The sequence below is a fragment of the Muntiacus reevesi genome, chromosome 3 (genome assembly GCF_963930625.1).
Source record: "Muntiacus reevesi chromosome 3, mMunRee1.1, whole genome shotgun sequence".
NCBI classification, from domain to species: Eukaryota; Metazoa; Chordata; class Mammalia; order Artiodactyla; family Cervidae; genus Muntiacus; species Muntiacus reevesi.
In genome coordinates, this window is record NC_089251.1 from 97,692,724 (window position 1) to 97,705,527 (window position 12,804).

General features: G+C 55.9%; 1 protein-coding gene across 5 annotated transcripts in view; it reads right to left on the minus strand.

The window, feature by feature from the left end:
- INPP4A (inositol polyphosphate-4-phosphatase type I A) overlaps positions 1-12,804 on the minus strand; it is a 118,695-nt gene that overhangs the window by 17,088 nt on the left and 88,803 nt on the right. For 3 of the 5 annotated variants that reach the window (XM_065929752.1, XM_065929751.1, XM_065929750.1), the window contains 8 exons: positions 11,718-11,901; positions 11,126-11,344; positions 10,220-10,469; positions 6,749-6,781; positions 2,705-2,877; positions 1,735-1,858; positions 709-835; positions 326-466 (listed from right to left, as the gene is read on the minus strand). In XM_065929752.1, the coding sequence (XP_065785824.1) occupies positions 326-466; positions 709-835; positions 1,735-1,858; positions 2,705-2,877; positions 6,749-6,781; positions 10,220-10,469; positions 11,126-11,344; positions 11,718-11,901 (1,251 nt within the window). The remainder of the gene's footprint in view (positions 1-325; positions 467-708; positions 836-1,734; positions 1,859-2,704; positions 2,878-6,748; positions 6,782-10,219; positions 10,470-11,125; positions 11,345-11,717; positions 11,902-12,804) is intronic. The other 2 variants (XM_065929753.1, XM_065929754.1) reach the window with 2 other exon arrangements.

The following is a 12,804-nucleotide window of genomic DNA, read 5'->3' on the forward strand; positions in this document are numbered from 1 at the left end:
CTCATGTGGTGTCTCCCCACCTGCCTCTGCTCAGGCTTCTCGGCCTGAGACCCCAGGTCTCTCCTCCACCTCCTCATATGAACAACTCCTACTTACTCTTCAAAACCCACTTCCAGGAAGCGCCCCCAGACACTCTCAGACCTCACGAGCACACTACTCCCTGCTGCCAGCCCACCTCTAGGGTCATGGACCATCGTCTCTGTGTCCCGGCACCACCAGACAGGCCTGGTGTGAACCTGAAGGCGGGTGACAAGGTCCACAGAGCCCTGAAGAGGACTGAGAACACGCTCTGTGCCAGCGCCAGCGCCCACACCCCGGCCCGCACCTCTCGGCCAGCGTCTGCTGCTCGTTGATGCCTACGTTGAAGAGCACGGGCTGCACCCGCAGCAGCATCCCGCTCTGGATCTCCCGGGGCAGTGCATCGAACAGGGGGCCCGGCAGCGGGATCCGCACGTTAAAGCCGTCCCTGCAACAGAGAGGAAGGGGGGCCTGTGACCGGGAGACGGGTGAGCAAGAAAAGGAAGGGCAGGCCAGGCTCGGGGACCTCCGAGTGGCTGGGCACCGACCGGCCCGGGGCTGTGAAACGAGTGTGGCGGGCTGTGAGCAGCTGAATGATACAGAAGAAAGCAAAAACGAAGAGCATGTCACGTGTGATGAACACAAATGAAAACACTGTGCTGGTTCTGAGAATCTGAAAACTCAGCCTACCGATTTCCTGTGATGACGGGCAGCATGTCAGTGGATGCGTTAGAAGTGGCCTGAGTGACTTTGAAGGTCACGTTCCTCAAGTCCATGATCCCAAGGCTCATGTCCTCCAGCATGGCCAGCTCCTCCCCTGGAGGCCAGAAAGGGAGGGGGCTGTCAAGCAGAGGGGCCCTGCGCTCAGATCAGCCACGGAAGGCAGGTGCTGGGCTTAGGGCGCTGAGACGCAGGCTGAGGCTAGGTGAGCCGGAGGAGGTTTCCCAAGTGCCTGCCAGCTTCTCCGCGAGCAAACCCCACTATGCGAGTCCCATGGCCACATTACGAAGGGCAGCTGGCACAACTCCGTATTCCTGGCCCTCTCCTGGTGAAGGAAGCAGGGACATAGACGCATATGTGGGGAACTTCAAGAACAAGTCATCTCTTTGGATGTTTTAATCTTTCCACATTCTTTAGATTTCCTATCTAAAGGATTTCTTTAGGTATTTCTTCAATGGCTTATAACTCCAAAGATAAACAGATACATTAATAAAAAAACTTGTCTACTTTTACTATCTAAGAAGAAATAAACAGAAAATGAAGGTAAGGGGAAGAAAGTCTTTTTACGACAATTTGGAAATATCAGATTTTTAAAGTACTCCTATCTGTTGACCCACCAACTTTCCTTCCAAATGATTTAGTGGGTGCGAAAATGGGCTAAAACTGCACAAAAATATGCAAAGATGTTTTAATAGGAACAATTCTGAAATGGCCCAAATGTTCCACAGGAAGTTATTGCTTTAAAAATTGTCATCTATCCTCAACTAGAAAAACTTTCAAGATGCATGACAGAGGCAACAGAGGGGTGTGTGTGTTCGGGGGAGTGTGTGTGTGTGTGTGTGTGTGTGTACAACTATATAGGGCTGTTTCTAGTCCTCTGTTATACATTTCGGAGCTTTCTGGATACGTTTTACTCAGCATGCATTACCCGTGCTTCAGAAAGCCACCGAGGGGGCCAGGAGGGGTCCCACAGGAGGGCCCCCACCCCCGGCTCACCATAGGTGCTCAGCAGGCTCTCAAACTGCGCCAGCAGCCCGATGGTGTAGAGCTGCCGCAGGAAGCCGTCGTCGTGAAGGCAGTTCCTCAGCTTGATGATGAAGCCGCAGATGAGTGCCGTCAGCTGCGGGGACAGACACCGCCTCGCCTCGCTCCTGGCCCGGCCGCGTCCTGCACCCATACCACTCTGCCTGCAGCAGCCCCATGCCCTCGGGGCCCGGGGCCAGGAGCGCAGAGGCCACGGGGGATGGAGGCTGCAGGGAAGGCGCTCCAGGCTTGCTGCTTCTAGAGGTCAGTCTAGTTTTGCTTCAGCTCCTGACCCGACCTTGGGGTTACTCCTGGGCCAGAACCTTCTGGAACCCCAGAACAATTTCCCCACGGTGCGGGAAAGGCCCTCTATGCCCACAGATCCAGTCCGGTGCTGAATGGAAACTGGGGTGCTCATGACGAGGAGCACAAGCAGAGAACTGGGCCCTCAAGAGTTTCCTAGGCAGGGGCTCCCATCACACACTCGACCCTCGCAGGCACCCCAGGCCCTGAGGGGATAGGAACCGCATAAACCCACCCAGCTTCTGCCACTGTTCCCGCTACTGACTACATCACTGGCATCTGTAAACTGGGGGTGCTCACTGAAGCCTCCTCTGCAGGGAAATCACCAGGATAGAGCAGAGCGGTGCGTGGGCAGGTGTAACCCTGCTGTTTTACAAACAGATTGTGTGCCTTCTTTGCAGGGAGAAACAAGCTGACCCCATGCCTGTGTGACCCCAGGCCCCTGGGGGCAGGTTTGGGGGAGCAGGGGTGGCGTCCCCTGAGCACCCATGAGCCTCCAGCTCCCCTCCCCTGCCCTCCACTCCCACATCCGGGCCGCGGGCCACACGGGCAAAGCCACACGCAGGAGGGCACGGCCCCGCTGGCTTCCTCCAGGGTGCAGGAGGGCCAGGCGGGGGTCTGGGCTCGCTGCGGCACGTACCGTCTGGCAGAAGACCACATCGCGGCGGTACTGCAGGCTCAGGAAGCTGGCGATGGTGGGCGCGCTGTCCTGCATGAGCAGGAAGACCATTGCCTTCTTGGCCTTGTCGCTCATCATGGCCACGCAGTCGGTGAGGGTCGTCAGCAGTGGGTACAGGGCCTCGCTCCACTCACCTGGCACAAGGGAGGGGCGGCTGAGAAGGCGGTGCTCAGGAGGCCCCAGCCCAGCCCTGCCACCCTGTCCACGCCTCCCCACTCCAGGAGACCCACAGCTGGCGCCCCGTGCAGCCCGTCTCCGCCCTTCTAGCCTGAGGCGTCTCCGGGGGGCCTGCCCGCCCACTCTCCTAAACTGCTGGGGACTCTGCAGGCAAACACTCCTGACTGTTCCCTCCCAGGAGGATGACAGAAAGGCTCCAAGAGCACGTGGTGTCTGCTGAGGCCAGTGCCTCCCAGGGTGCCACCGGCCCTCCCCCAGGGGACCTGTTACCTGGTTCTCTTGATCCAGGCAGCAGGGCGGGGAGCCCTGTGCTTCTGGAGCAAGGTCAACCCACCCGCGCTGAGCCTTTGCTCAGCGGGCTCAGGCCCTTGGCCCATGTCTCGGGACAGACCCTTCCCAAGGCATCCCACGTTTTCAGCCCTCAGCGTCCCTGCTCCCCCATCCTCATCTTCCTGTCATCTATTCCTAGCGTACTGGTTTTTTTTTTTTTTTTCTTTTTTTGGAATGTAAGAAAACTTTGACCCTGTACCAAAACAATTTTTTATAAATAGATGCTCAGGGGAAAAAGAACAGAGTGAAAGGTATTTTGGCCTTGGCTCTTTTTGTCTTTTCTATTTAGAAGACATTTGGCAGACAGAAGCCATGCCCCCATCAGTTACTTTTTTAACAGGCCACCAAGCCCAGAAACAGGTGCTGGCTCATTACCACTGGGTAAGCCCCCCAGAATCCAGCATGTGGCCCAGGCAGGGTGCCCTCCTGGGAAGGGGTGTGGGTCACTGGGTGCCCATGGCCATCATCCTGCTCAGGACAGGCCCCAGGACTCGTGAGCAGGGCAGCTGCCAGGATGGTCAACTCTGTCTCAGATAAACAGAATCTAAAAGGGAAAAAAGGGGGCCACAGCTCTGCCCTGCGTGTGCGTCACACTGTGTTGAGAAACAAACTGAGAGAAACGCCTAAAACCTACAAAAGGACTTCCCTGTGTGGTCAACACAGATTTTCAAGTCTACACAGCAATTCAGAATTTGGAAATGATCTAAGTGTGCATGCAAGGCACACTGTACATGCATGCGGATTTATATCTGTCATGGAAAACAAGCAGGTTTAAATTTAGAAAGTGTACAGCAGAAAGGTCTTAGTAAGTAAAGCATGGTGAGGAGGAGCCCTGGAAGGAGGAGTGGAAAGCCTGAGTCCCGGGCCCGGCTGCTGCCGAGCGGTAGTGGGTGCGCCGGGGGCAGGCGCCCCACCACTCAGCCACAGGGCCTTTGCAGCAAAATGGGACGACTGCAGTAAATGACATCCACATCTCTTCCTTCCTCTAAAATTCTCCAAGGCCGTGCTTTTGTTTCTTTGAACAACTCTGTTGAATCCATGTCAATTATATTCAACAACTATCAAAAAAGACCAACAGTCATTAAGTTTTAACAGTCAAGTCCCGTGGGGAGACGCAGGCAGGCATTCAGACCATCCTTCATCTAAGAAGTAAATGCTCTGAGAGCAAATGCTGCCAACTTTGCTTGACTTTTCCACTTAATGTGAATATATATGTGTAATATGCAAATTTATGATCAGTTTAACCTGAAAATGAGCAGAATATACAAGTGGTCTTATTTGACTGAACAAGCTGTCTGCATACAATTTTTTGACTTTGCCTTACTTCTGTTTAAACAAAATTCATATAAGAATGGCTCAGTTTTGCTACATTAGAAGGGAAAAAAATCACTGGAAAAATCTGTAGTATTGGATGAATGGTTTAAAAATAGAAAGCACCCAGAATTTGTCAAAGAAAAGAGGCATAGCCCCAAATGGGAGATAAGCCTGACGTCGCCCAGAGAAGGGCTCGGTGTGTCTGGTAGGCTCCAGGGTTCACGTAGAGTGTCGACCAGCCCTTAGTGAACACCTGTGAGACCTCACTTTTTAACTGTTTTCTCATCTGCTCCACAGAGGGGCTGACTACGGGTCCTACGGGTAAGGAAACAGCGGCTAAGTCTTTTCCCAGACACACAAAAAGAACTGCCATTTGTATACACGTCTGACTACGTAAGTGAGCAGAGGCTACTTGGCCTCCTTCATCGAGAAAGTCTGGCCATGAAAAAAACACCAGTGACGAAGGAGCCTCCTTTGTGGGACAAGCCCCCGCCTCCCTGCTCACCCGCGACACCCACTGAGGGGCCCAGCCCGGGACCACGCGGCTTCAGACAGCTGAGCTTTTGCGTGTTCTCACTGACAGGGGCGGGAAGGGAGGAAGTAGGGAGATAAGAGAATGTGCGTGTTCTAACTCAGACTCAATACAGCTCTGTGAGCAAGGCTGAGGGAACTCTTGGCGGGGGACCGTCTGCGTTCGTCTGATGTCATCTGCGGACGGGCCACCTGCGCGTCAGGGCAGTGGTGGAGCTGACAGGAGACAAGGAGTGCGTAGGAGCCCGGCTGTTTGCTGCCTGGGGCACACAGGGCTGCCCGTCAGCTCCGCAAACTGCAGGGCGCGCGGAGCAGAGGCGAGCCCGAGCTGCTCCAGGACCACCGCCGCCTCCCCTGGCCTTGATCTCCGGGGCCGTCTCTGCCACAGAGCCTGGGGAGACAGCGCCGCCTGACGGCACCGACCTGCCGAGCAGGTGAGCCCGGCGGGGCTGGGAGTCTGGGGCCAGGCTGGGGAGGGAGCGCCGAGGTGACCGCCCAAGCAGCTGCCAGGCCTCCGAGAGCCCAGGGGACTGGTGCTCGAGACCTGCCCACGGCCAGACCAAACTTGGGCAGGAGAGGGGGAGACAGACTGAGGGGCTGAGGGCCGACTGGTGCATTACTTACCAGGCGCCCGACCAGAGTACCCACTGCGGAGCCAACAGCGCACGGGGCACTGGGGGAGCCGCTGTGAGCAGAGCCGAGTACCCGGTGCCCACGGGAACAGGGTGGTAAGCCCCACGGTCCTGGCTGGCTGCACTCGAGGTAAGAAGTGCATGTCTCGCCATGTTTACATGTGCAGTCAGAGGTATATAATCCTCAAACTGACCGGGTGGCTGTCTTTTGTAAGGGAAACAAATCAAAACAAACATCGTATGTGGGGGTCTCATGCTCCCTCTGGGAAAACCACAAGCCACATTCAGGAAACTCAGTATGCACTAGAGCAGGGGTCGGCACGTTTCCCTGTAAAGCACTGGTCAGTCCGTATTTGGGGCTCTGAAGGCCCGGGGTCTCTGTTGCCACTGCTGGACTCTGGCGCTGCCCCAGGGCCGCCGTGGACACTGTGTGAACCAGCGGATGTGACTCATTTCAGGAGAATGGTATCTAGCTGACAGGGTTCCCTCAGAGCTGTGGCTGGCCGACCCCTGAACTAGAGTCATAAGCACTGATTCCCCCATGCAGATGAAGCAGAAAGGACTCCATTTCTAGCACTAACTCCACCTGAGGCCCCAGCAGTGTCTGACAGGAAGTCTGAGGCTGCAGCCAGACTCAAGAGAGGATGCTGCAAGATAGAGAGATCACAGCACCTGGGCAGCTACACCACACCTGCCTCCCTGCCTCCATGGGATGCTTGCAGGGTCAGCTACAATCACAGGAAGCATCATTTATAAACATGAACTTGCCTGAACCAGGCCCCCGACTTCAGGACCCCCAGAGCACTCAGACACGAACTGTCTGAAAGGGTGCACGGTGCCACAGGGCCCAGCCCGCCTGGCCCCTCCCCACACCAAAGAACGGCTGCTACATCCCTTACAAGGAAGAAACCCCTAGAGTATTTTCCCAACTCTGAGAGCACATGTAATCTGACAGTGAAGCTACACACGTGACCTGGATATTAAGAAGAGATCTGCAGAGCCTTGAACGGAAACCACGTACCTGGGCTGGACTCTTCAGGAGGGGGGCTGCAATCTGCACAGAAATGGAGGTGACATGGATGATTAAGGCACGCACACAGTTCAAACACCAACAACTCAACGCTTAGAGCAACTGCAACAGCAGCTAGCAGTAAGCTGGCTAAACTGGGCGGAGAAGAGGCCGGGGGCCTGCCCGCCTCTTCCTGGGGGGTACCGCGGTAGCGGTGGGGCCGCTGGGAGTGCAGCGCCCAACACACCGGCGTCAGCACTCACGTTGCTGACGCTTCAACATGACACGCTCTTCAGGAAGAGCAGCTTAACGTGTCACAATGCGATAACGCCCCCACGTCCATCGCATGGCACGTGCCAGAGCCCATGCTGACTCACGACATCTGGAAGCAGACGTGTAGAGAGACTGACCAGTAAATAAGCGTCCAGTTCAAAGCCCACTGCCCTCACGGGCCGTGGAGCCTGCGCTAGAGGTCAACTGCTGAGGTCCAAGAGGCTGGGGTCCGGTCAGGAAACCCATACACCAAACACGTCCGTGCCAATCTTTACCATGTAAGCCGAATACAAAACCGTTATGATTGAGGGAGGGCTACAATTGGAACGCCCCCTTGGGTCCCTTAAAGATACCAGGTTTAGCCTGATTTCACCCTCAGTGAGTAGCATTGGGAAGTACTCACTTCAATTTCACTTTTCCCTTAAAAACTCTTAAAATTTTCCTGGTTAACTGTGTGTGCCACTTATTAAGAAACAAGTTTGAAAAGGGATTGTTTGGGGGTAAAAGCTTATTTTCTGTCTGAACTTTTGGTTTCCAAGAATGTTTTCAGATTCTGAAATAGGCAGTTTCAGATCCCCAATAACAGACAGAACCAGCTGGATGGGGATTGACACCCTGGACTTTCCAGGAGGGCGGTGGCCAGGATCTTTGTCCATGACTTGTCCATGACTGTCTTTGGCCGTGACTTCTTAAACTGGCCAGCAGGACAGAAAACAGAGCAACATTAAAGAGCTGTGTGTGGTGAAGATTTCAGTGTCCTCACCAGAGCTCAGACCTCCCGAGACCATCTGCTTCCCAAGGAGGGAAACCGCCATGGGGTGTGTGACACAGAACGTCTGTCTGGTTAAAACCTTCCTCAGACCCAGGAAGAATGCCGACTCCTGCCTCCCCACAACCTCTGAGATCCCGGATCTCTGTGAGGAGAAGGCTCTAGGAGCCTGCTTTCAGGATCCGCACTGATCCCAAGCAGCTGGGCTGGAACTACACCTGAGAAGAGGTCAGGGGTTAAACCTGCTGGGAAGATTCATCTTCAGTAACTGGGAGAGGGAGGGACTTCCTCTGGTGGCCTTAAGGCTCTGAGTCCCTTGAGATCTGCTGACCACAGTGGACTGCTCCACACACATGCAGCACATAGTCTCAAGGGCACACGACCCGGGGTGTGACCCGTGGACCTCGGGTTAACAGAAAGCAGGTCCGAGGTTGAAGAACTCTCTGGGGACGAGGAGAGCAGGAGTGTGTGTGCATGGAATGTCGTGGAAGTCAGCAGATCCTGCCGCGTTGGTGGGGAGGGGTGAAGCCGGGTCACTTGGGGAGACCACCAGGAGGAGGAGGTGGCCCACAGAGCCTCTGTGGCTCCTGCCGGTGGGGACTGGTCAGTGGGTCCCACTGAGCCCTGGCCCCAGGTGAATCCCGCCCACCAGGCAAGGTTGAGGCAGGGCAACTTCCTGATGAAAGGTGAAAACCGAGGACCCAGCACGGGGTGGAGAACTGGAATGAAAAGGGATAATAAAGTCTTTCCAAGAAGCAGGAGTTGTCGTTCACAGGTAATAAATACACTGGTGTGAACCCAACCTGCTCATTAGGCCGAAACGACTGCCGTGGGAACTTGAAGGGGAATCAGGACGCTTGACAGAGCCCGGCTCTGGCCCCGGAGGACGAGAGACGGAGCAGGACAAACGCCTCCGTCTGCTTCTCCCTGACCCTCATCACACTGGGGTCTGATGGCTTCCCGGCTATGCTTAGGGTCATGGGCAGGTACTCTGGAGGCATGTGGTTTCACATGTTTCTCTGAACACTTCCTATTCCTGTGAACACAACAGAGCTGATCTGTCAGGCACACACAGGTACCATCAAGCCCTAGATATCACAAATCAATGCTCATTTAAATCACTTCAAAAATGCACTTAAATTTGTCTGTATGTTTGAACATTACGAGATATGCCTAGAAAAAGAGGACATTTAATAAGTTTTTAATATAACAGTATACCTGATCAAACAAACTAACTCCTGCATTTTTTTAAAACTCCAATCAGTAACTTGTACATCCAGAAAAATGTTTAAATTGCAAGCAGGACAATATTAAAGAGACATGAGCAATGAACTTTTGTAAGATTGTTAAAAGCAACACAATTTATGGTAAAAAATGAGAGCACGAACGACGACAAAACAGCTCCATGAACTAAACACAGGTCTAGGGAACTGAGAGTCAAAGCCCTCACAGATGGGCGAGTGGAGGACGCAGACACCGTGGAGATACACGCTCTTCAGAAGAGGAGACAGACTGCAGACAGAGTCTGGGGACAGACTGCAGGAGGGCTGGAGTGGGGAGGGCATCTGACAAACCAGGACGCTCAGACAGGAACCTGACTGTCTTAGAGGAACGCTGCCCAGTGTAGAAACAAGTCCTGCTGCAGGAGGCCCAACAGTGCCTCAGCTCCCACCGCGTGACACTCCCAAAGCGGAGCAAGGAGGCGACAGCGGCTGGTCTCAGTGGCCCGGCCCGCGGCCCTACCAGCTCTTAGGAAAGGCTGGAGCTGTAGGGATGAACCAAGCACCCGCGTGTTCAGAAAGCGCGTTACCCCAGCTTTAGGAGCCAGCAGGACCAAGGGCCTGGTTTAGGCTCCGTCTCCACAGACAGGGGGCTCTTTATGAAGCAGGCTGCTCCAGGCCACTGTCCTGCCATCCACGGAGACACCCAACCTGGAGGTGGCGCTGAACAGATAAACCTAGCTGGGCCCCAGGCGTGGGAGAGGGTCCCACCCTCTGAGTTACCAGCATGGTCCAGGGCAGCAGGCTGCGGCAGATAAAAGGGCTCCCAGCCCATGACCACCAGCCTCTACAGACAAGTGCGCTGGGCCTGCCCACCAGCTCTCTCTTCCCTGCATGCTGCGCCTGCTCTTTCATCCCTAATGCAACAGGCAATCTCATCAGAAAGGTGCCTACCATTCCGCCTCCTTCAGGTTCCCAGGTGGGTGGACAAACTACAGATGCTTAGGAGCCTGACCCTCCCAGAGGCGGCAGGGGGACCCGGGAGGGCTGAGGGCCAACCAGCCGTGAAGACGCGGAGAGCCCCCTGCCCGCTGCCTGCTGCTCCGGGCACTGTGGCACCCCCCTCTGCTGAGAGGCCTCCCTGCAGTCTGCGTGGGGTCATGGAGTTAGAGACACACGGACAGACGGACAGTATGCGTGGGACCCAGGATGCATACGCACGTGTGGGTGTGGTCGGGTGAGGGCAGCATGCAGCGGAGGGGCATGGCGAGGAGGGGGCGTCGCAGAGGGCGTCCTCCGGTCGGATCCAGTAGGCCCGGCTGCCCCGGTTACCTTTCCGGCTGCAGCCGCTGCCGGCGCCCGGGAGGCCATCTTCGCAGCCCTCACTCTGCAGGTGCTCGCGCTGCAGCAGCTTGTCCACCCGCTGGATGATGCACTCCAGGCTCTTGTCCACATTCAGCCACACCTTCTCCTTCCAGAGCAAGGGCACGGGGTCAGCGCCGCAGGTGGAACAGAACACAAGCCACGACACTCCCGACTTGGATCCCCACCTGGGCCCCAGGCTCCCTAAAGCCCACAATTTAGAAACAGGGAGATAATTCACAACTCCTTATTACAGGTGCATTTGCTTTTCCAAGGACAAATCAACGTCCTGTTTTGTGGAGAGTCTGCCAGTCACTATCCCAGAGGCCAAAGCAGGCAGAAGGGGCAGTCTCGTCCCCTCCACCGTCCACTGCAGACCTCACACGACCGTCCCAGGAGACCGAGGTCCTCTGGGGGGAGCTGCTGACCACGTAGGTTGGGGAGGGGGTGTCTGCAGGAACACAGACAGAACTCGGGACGCTGGGGCGGGGCTGGAGGAGCCCAGTACCTCTGAAGAGCAGACCCAACAAGGACAGAGCTGGCTTTGTGCTGTGTCACCACAAGAGGGACACACCCGCCCTTGGAGCCCACCCGTTGGGAGCAGCATGACACGATGTCATGGCACAGCTCCCAAGTCCTCGGTCCCTCAGTTCCAGGACGATGCAGCCTGGCAGGGCCGATGGCCAGCGAGAGAGCAATGCCTTGCGTTTTCCAAGCCAGCTCAGCGTGGGGGTGGGGGTGGGCGTGGGGGGAGTGCCGACTCACCCACTCCTCCTCGTGCCAGTCCACCTGCAGTGAAGACCGGCTGTTCCTGCCCGACCATCGAGCCATGAGGGTGTCCTGGTCATTCCGCAGCATCACCTGCTCCTCCTCGGTAGAGGTGGGCGAGGCCTTGGAGGCAATGTAGTCAGGTCGGGCGGCATTCAGCCCATGGATGGAGGTGGCCAGCAGCTTGCAGTCGCACACGGTGACCAGCTGCCGGGTCTGCAGGGACACATGCACACCCAGCCTTTGAGCACCCAAACCGTGCTGGGCAGGCCATTACTAAGAAGGCAGAGGAACCATCCCAGCTCCAACAAGCCCCCTGGCGCTCTCTGCGAAGTCAAGGGCGTGAGCCGTCACCGAGGATCCTGAGCCCTGGGCGTCACCACCTTGCCCCCCTCCAGCTCTGTGACCACAGGCCAGTCCCAGACCGCCACTCCAGGCTATGTGGGAAACAGACCTGAGGGCAGACAGACCTTCAAGGGCATCCCAACATCACCACCTGTGTGGACAGCTCTCAGCACGCGTGAGGTGTCCAGGGGTTTTCGGACGCCCGAGGGCCCCACCCCACCTGCAGCAGGGGAGTCCCTCTTACCTTGTCTGCCAAGATGGCAAGTGTTCTCTCCAGGCCCGTGGCAGACCTGTCCTTGGCCGCCCTCGAGAGCCGCTCAGCGTAGTAACTCACTTGGGTCTTGAGGGTGTTGATCTGGGCAATGATCTCCTTAGCTCTGATGATGTCCTGTGGTATGTAGATGATGGACTGGCAGCTGGATGATGTGCTAGGAAGGATTGAAACAGATTCAAAAGGGTTCTCCCAAGGTGACAAGGCTGGAGACACCCTCCCAACCCCAGCCCACACCCAACGCAGGGAGAAGCGTCCTGTTCCTCAGGGGTGTCTTACTAGGCTAGTGTAGTTGCTGATGGGCAAGAGTAAATCTCAGGAGATCCATCCTGTCTATATGGTAGAGGCTTGAAATGTTAAAATACAACTAAGTCTTTTATCTACGTTCCCACGTATCTGTGTTTCTGTGTTTACACACCCGTGTACAGATACTGAGCCCCGTGGTCGTCTGCACGCCCACCATCTTTCCCCTAAGAACCTTTTTCGCCAGTTTCTAAGTGTCACCTGAGTGGAGACTTGGGGTCGGCTAATACTGGAGGGGGTCATGCTGCAGTGCAAGGAGACGTCAGTGGGGGCTGGAGTTTGCCAAAAGGTCCCTGGTTTCTCATTTGGCCAGTGAGGACTTCAGACTTCCTACGCATAGACCCACATCCTCCTTCGTGACTTTACCTTGGCAAGTCCCCAGAAAATGGGGCTTCTGTCCCTTCTCTCCTGCTCTGGGACTGCCTGGCTTAAAAAGTACTGTCCCGAGGGATGAAGGGGGCCTGGAGAACGTGCCGAACCAGAGGCCAGGCCCGGCCACCTCAGCGACTTAGGAGACTGGCCCTTCCCCCTCTCTCTGCTGCCAAGCGACATGTGTGTGCCTCTTGGGATGTAACGTCAGAGCCACAGCTCAGGCACTGCCCCGCACAAACACCAGCCTCTGGTGGGACCTTCTAGATGGGGACTTAAACTGAATGTCTCTTGGCTAAAAAGCCAAATCAACCCTATATTACAAACTTATTTTTCAGACCACCTGAGGAAGCGAGGGAAGCAGGGGGAAACATATAAGGCACCCATC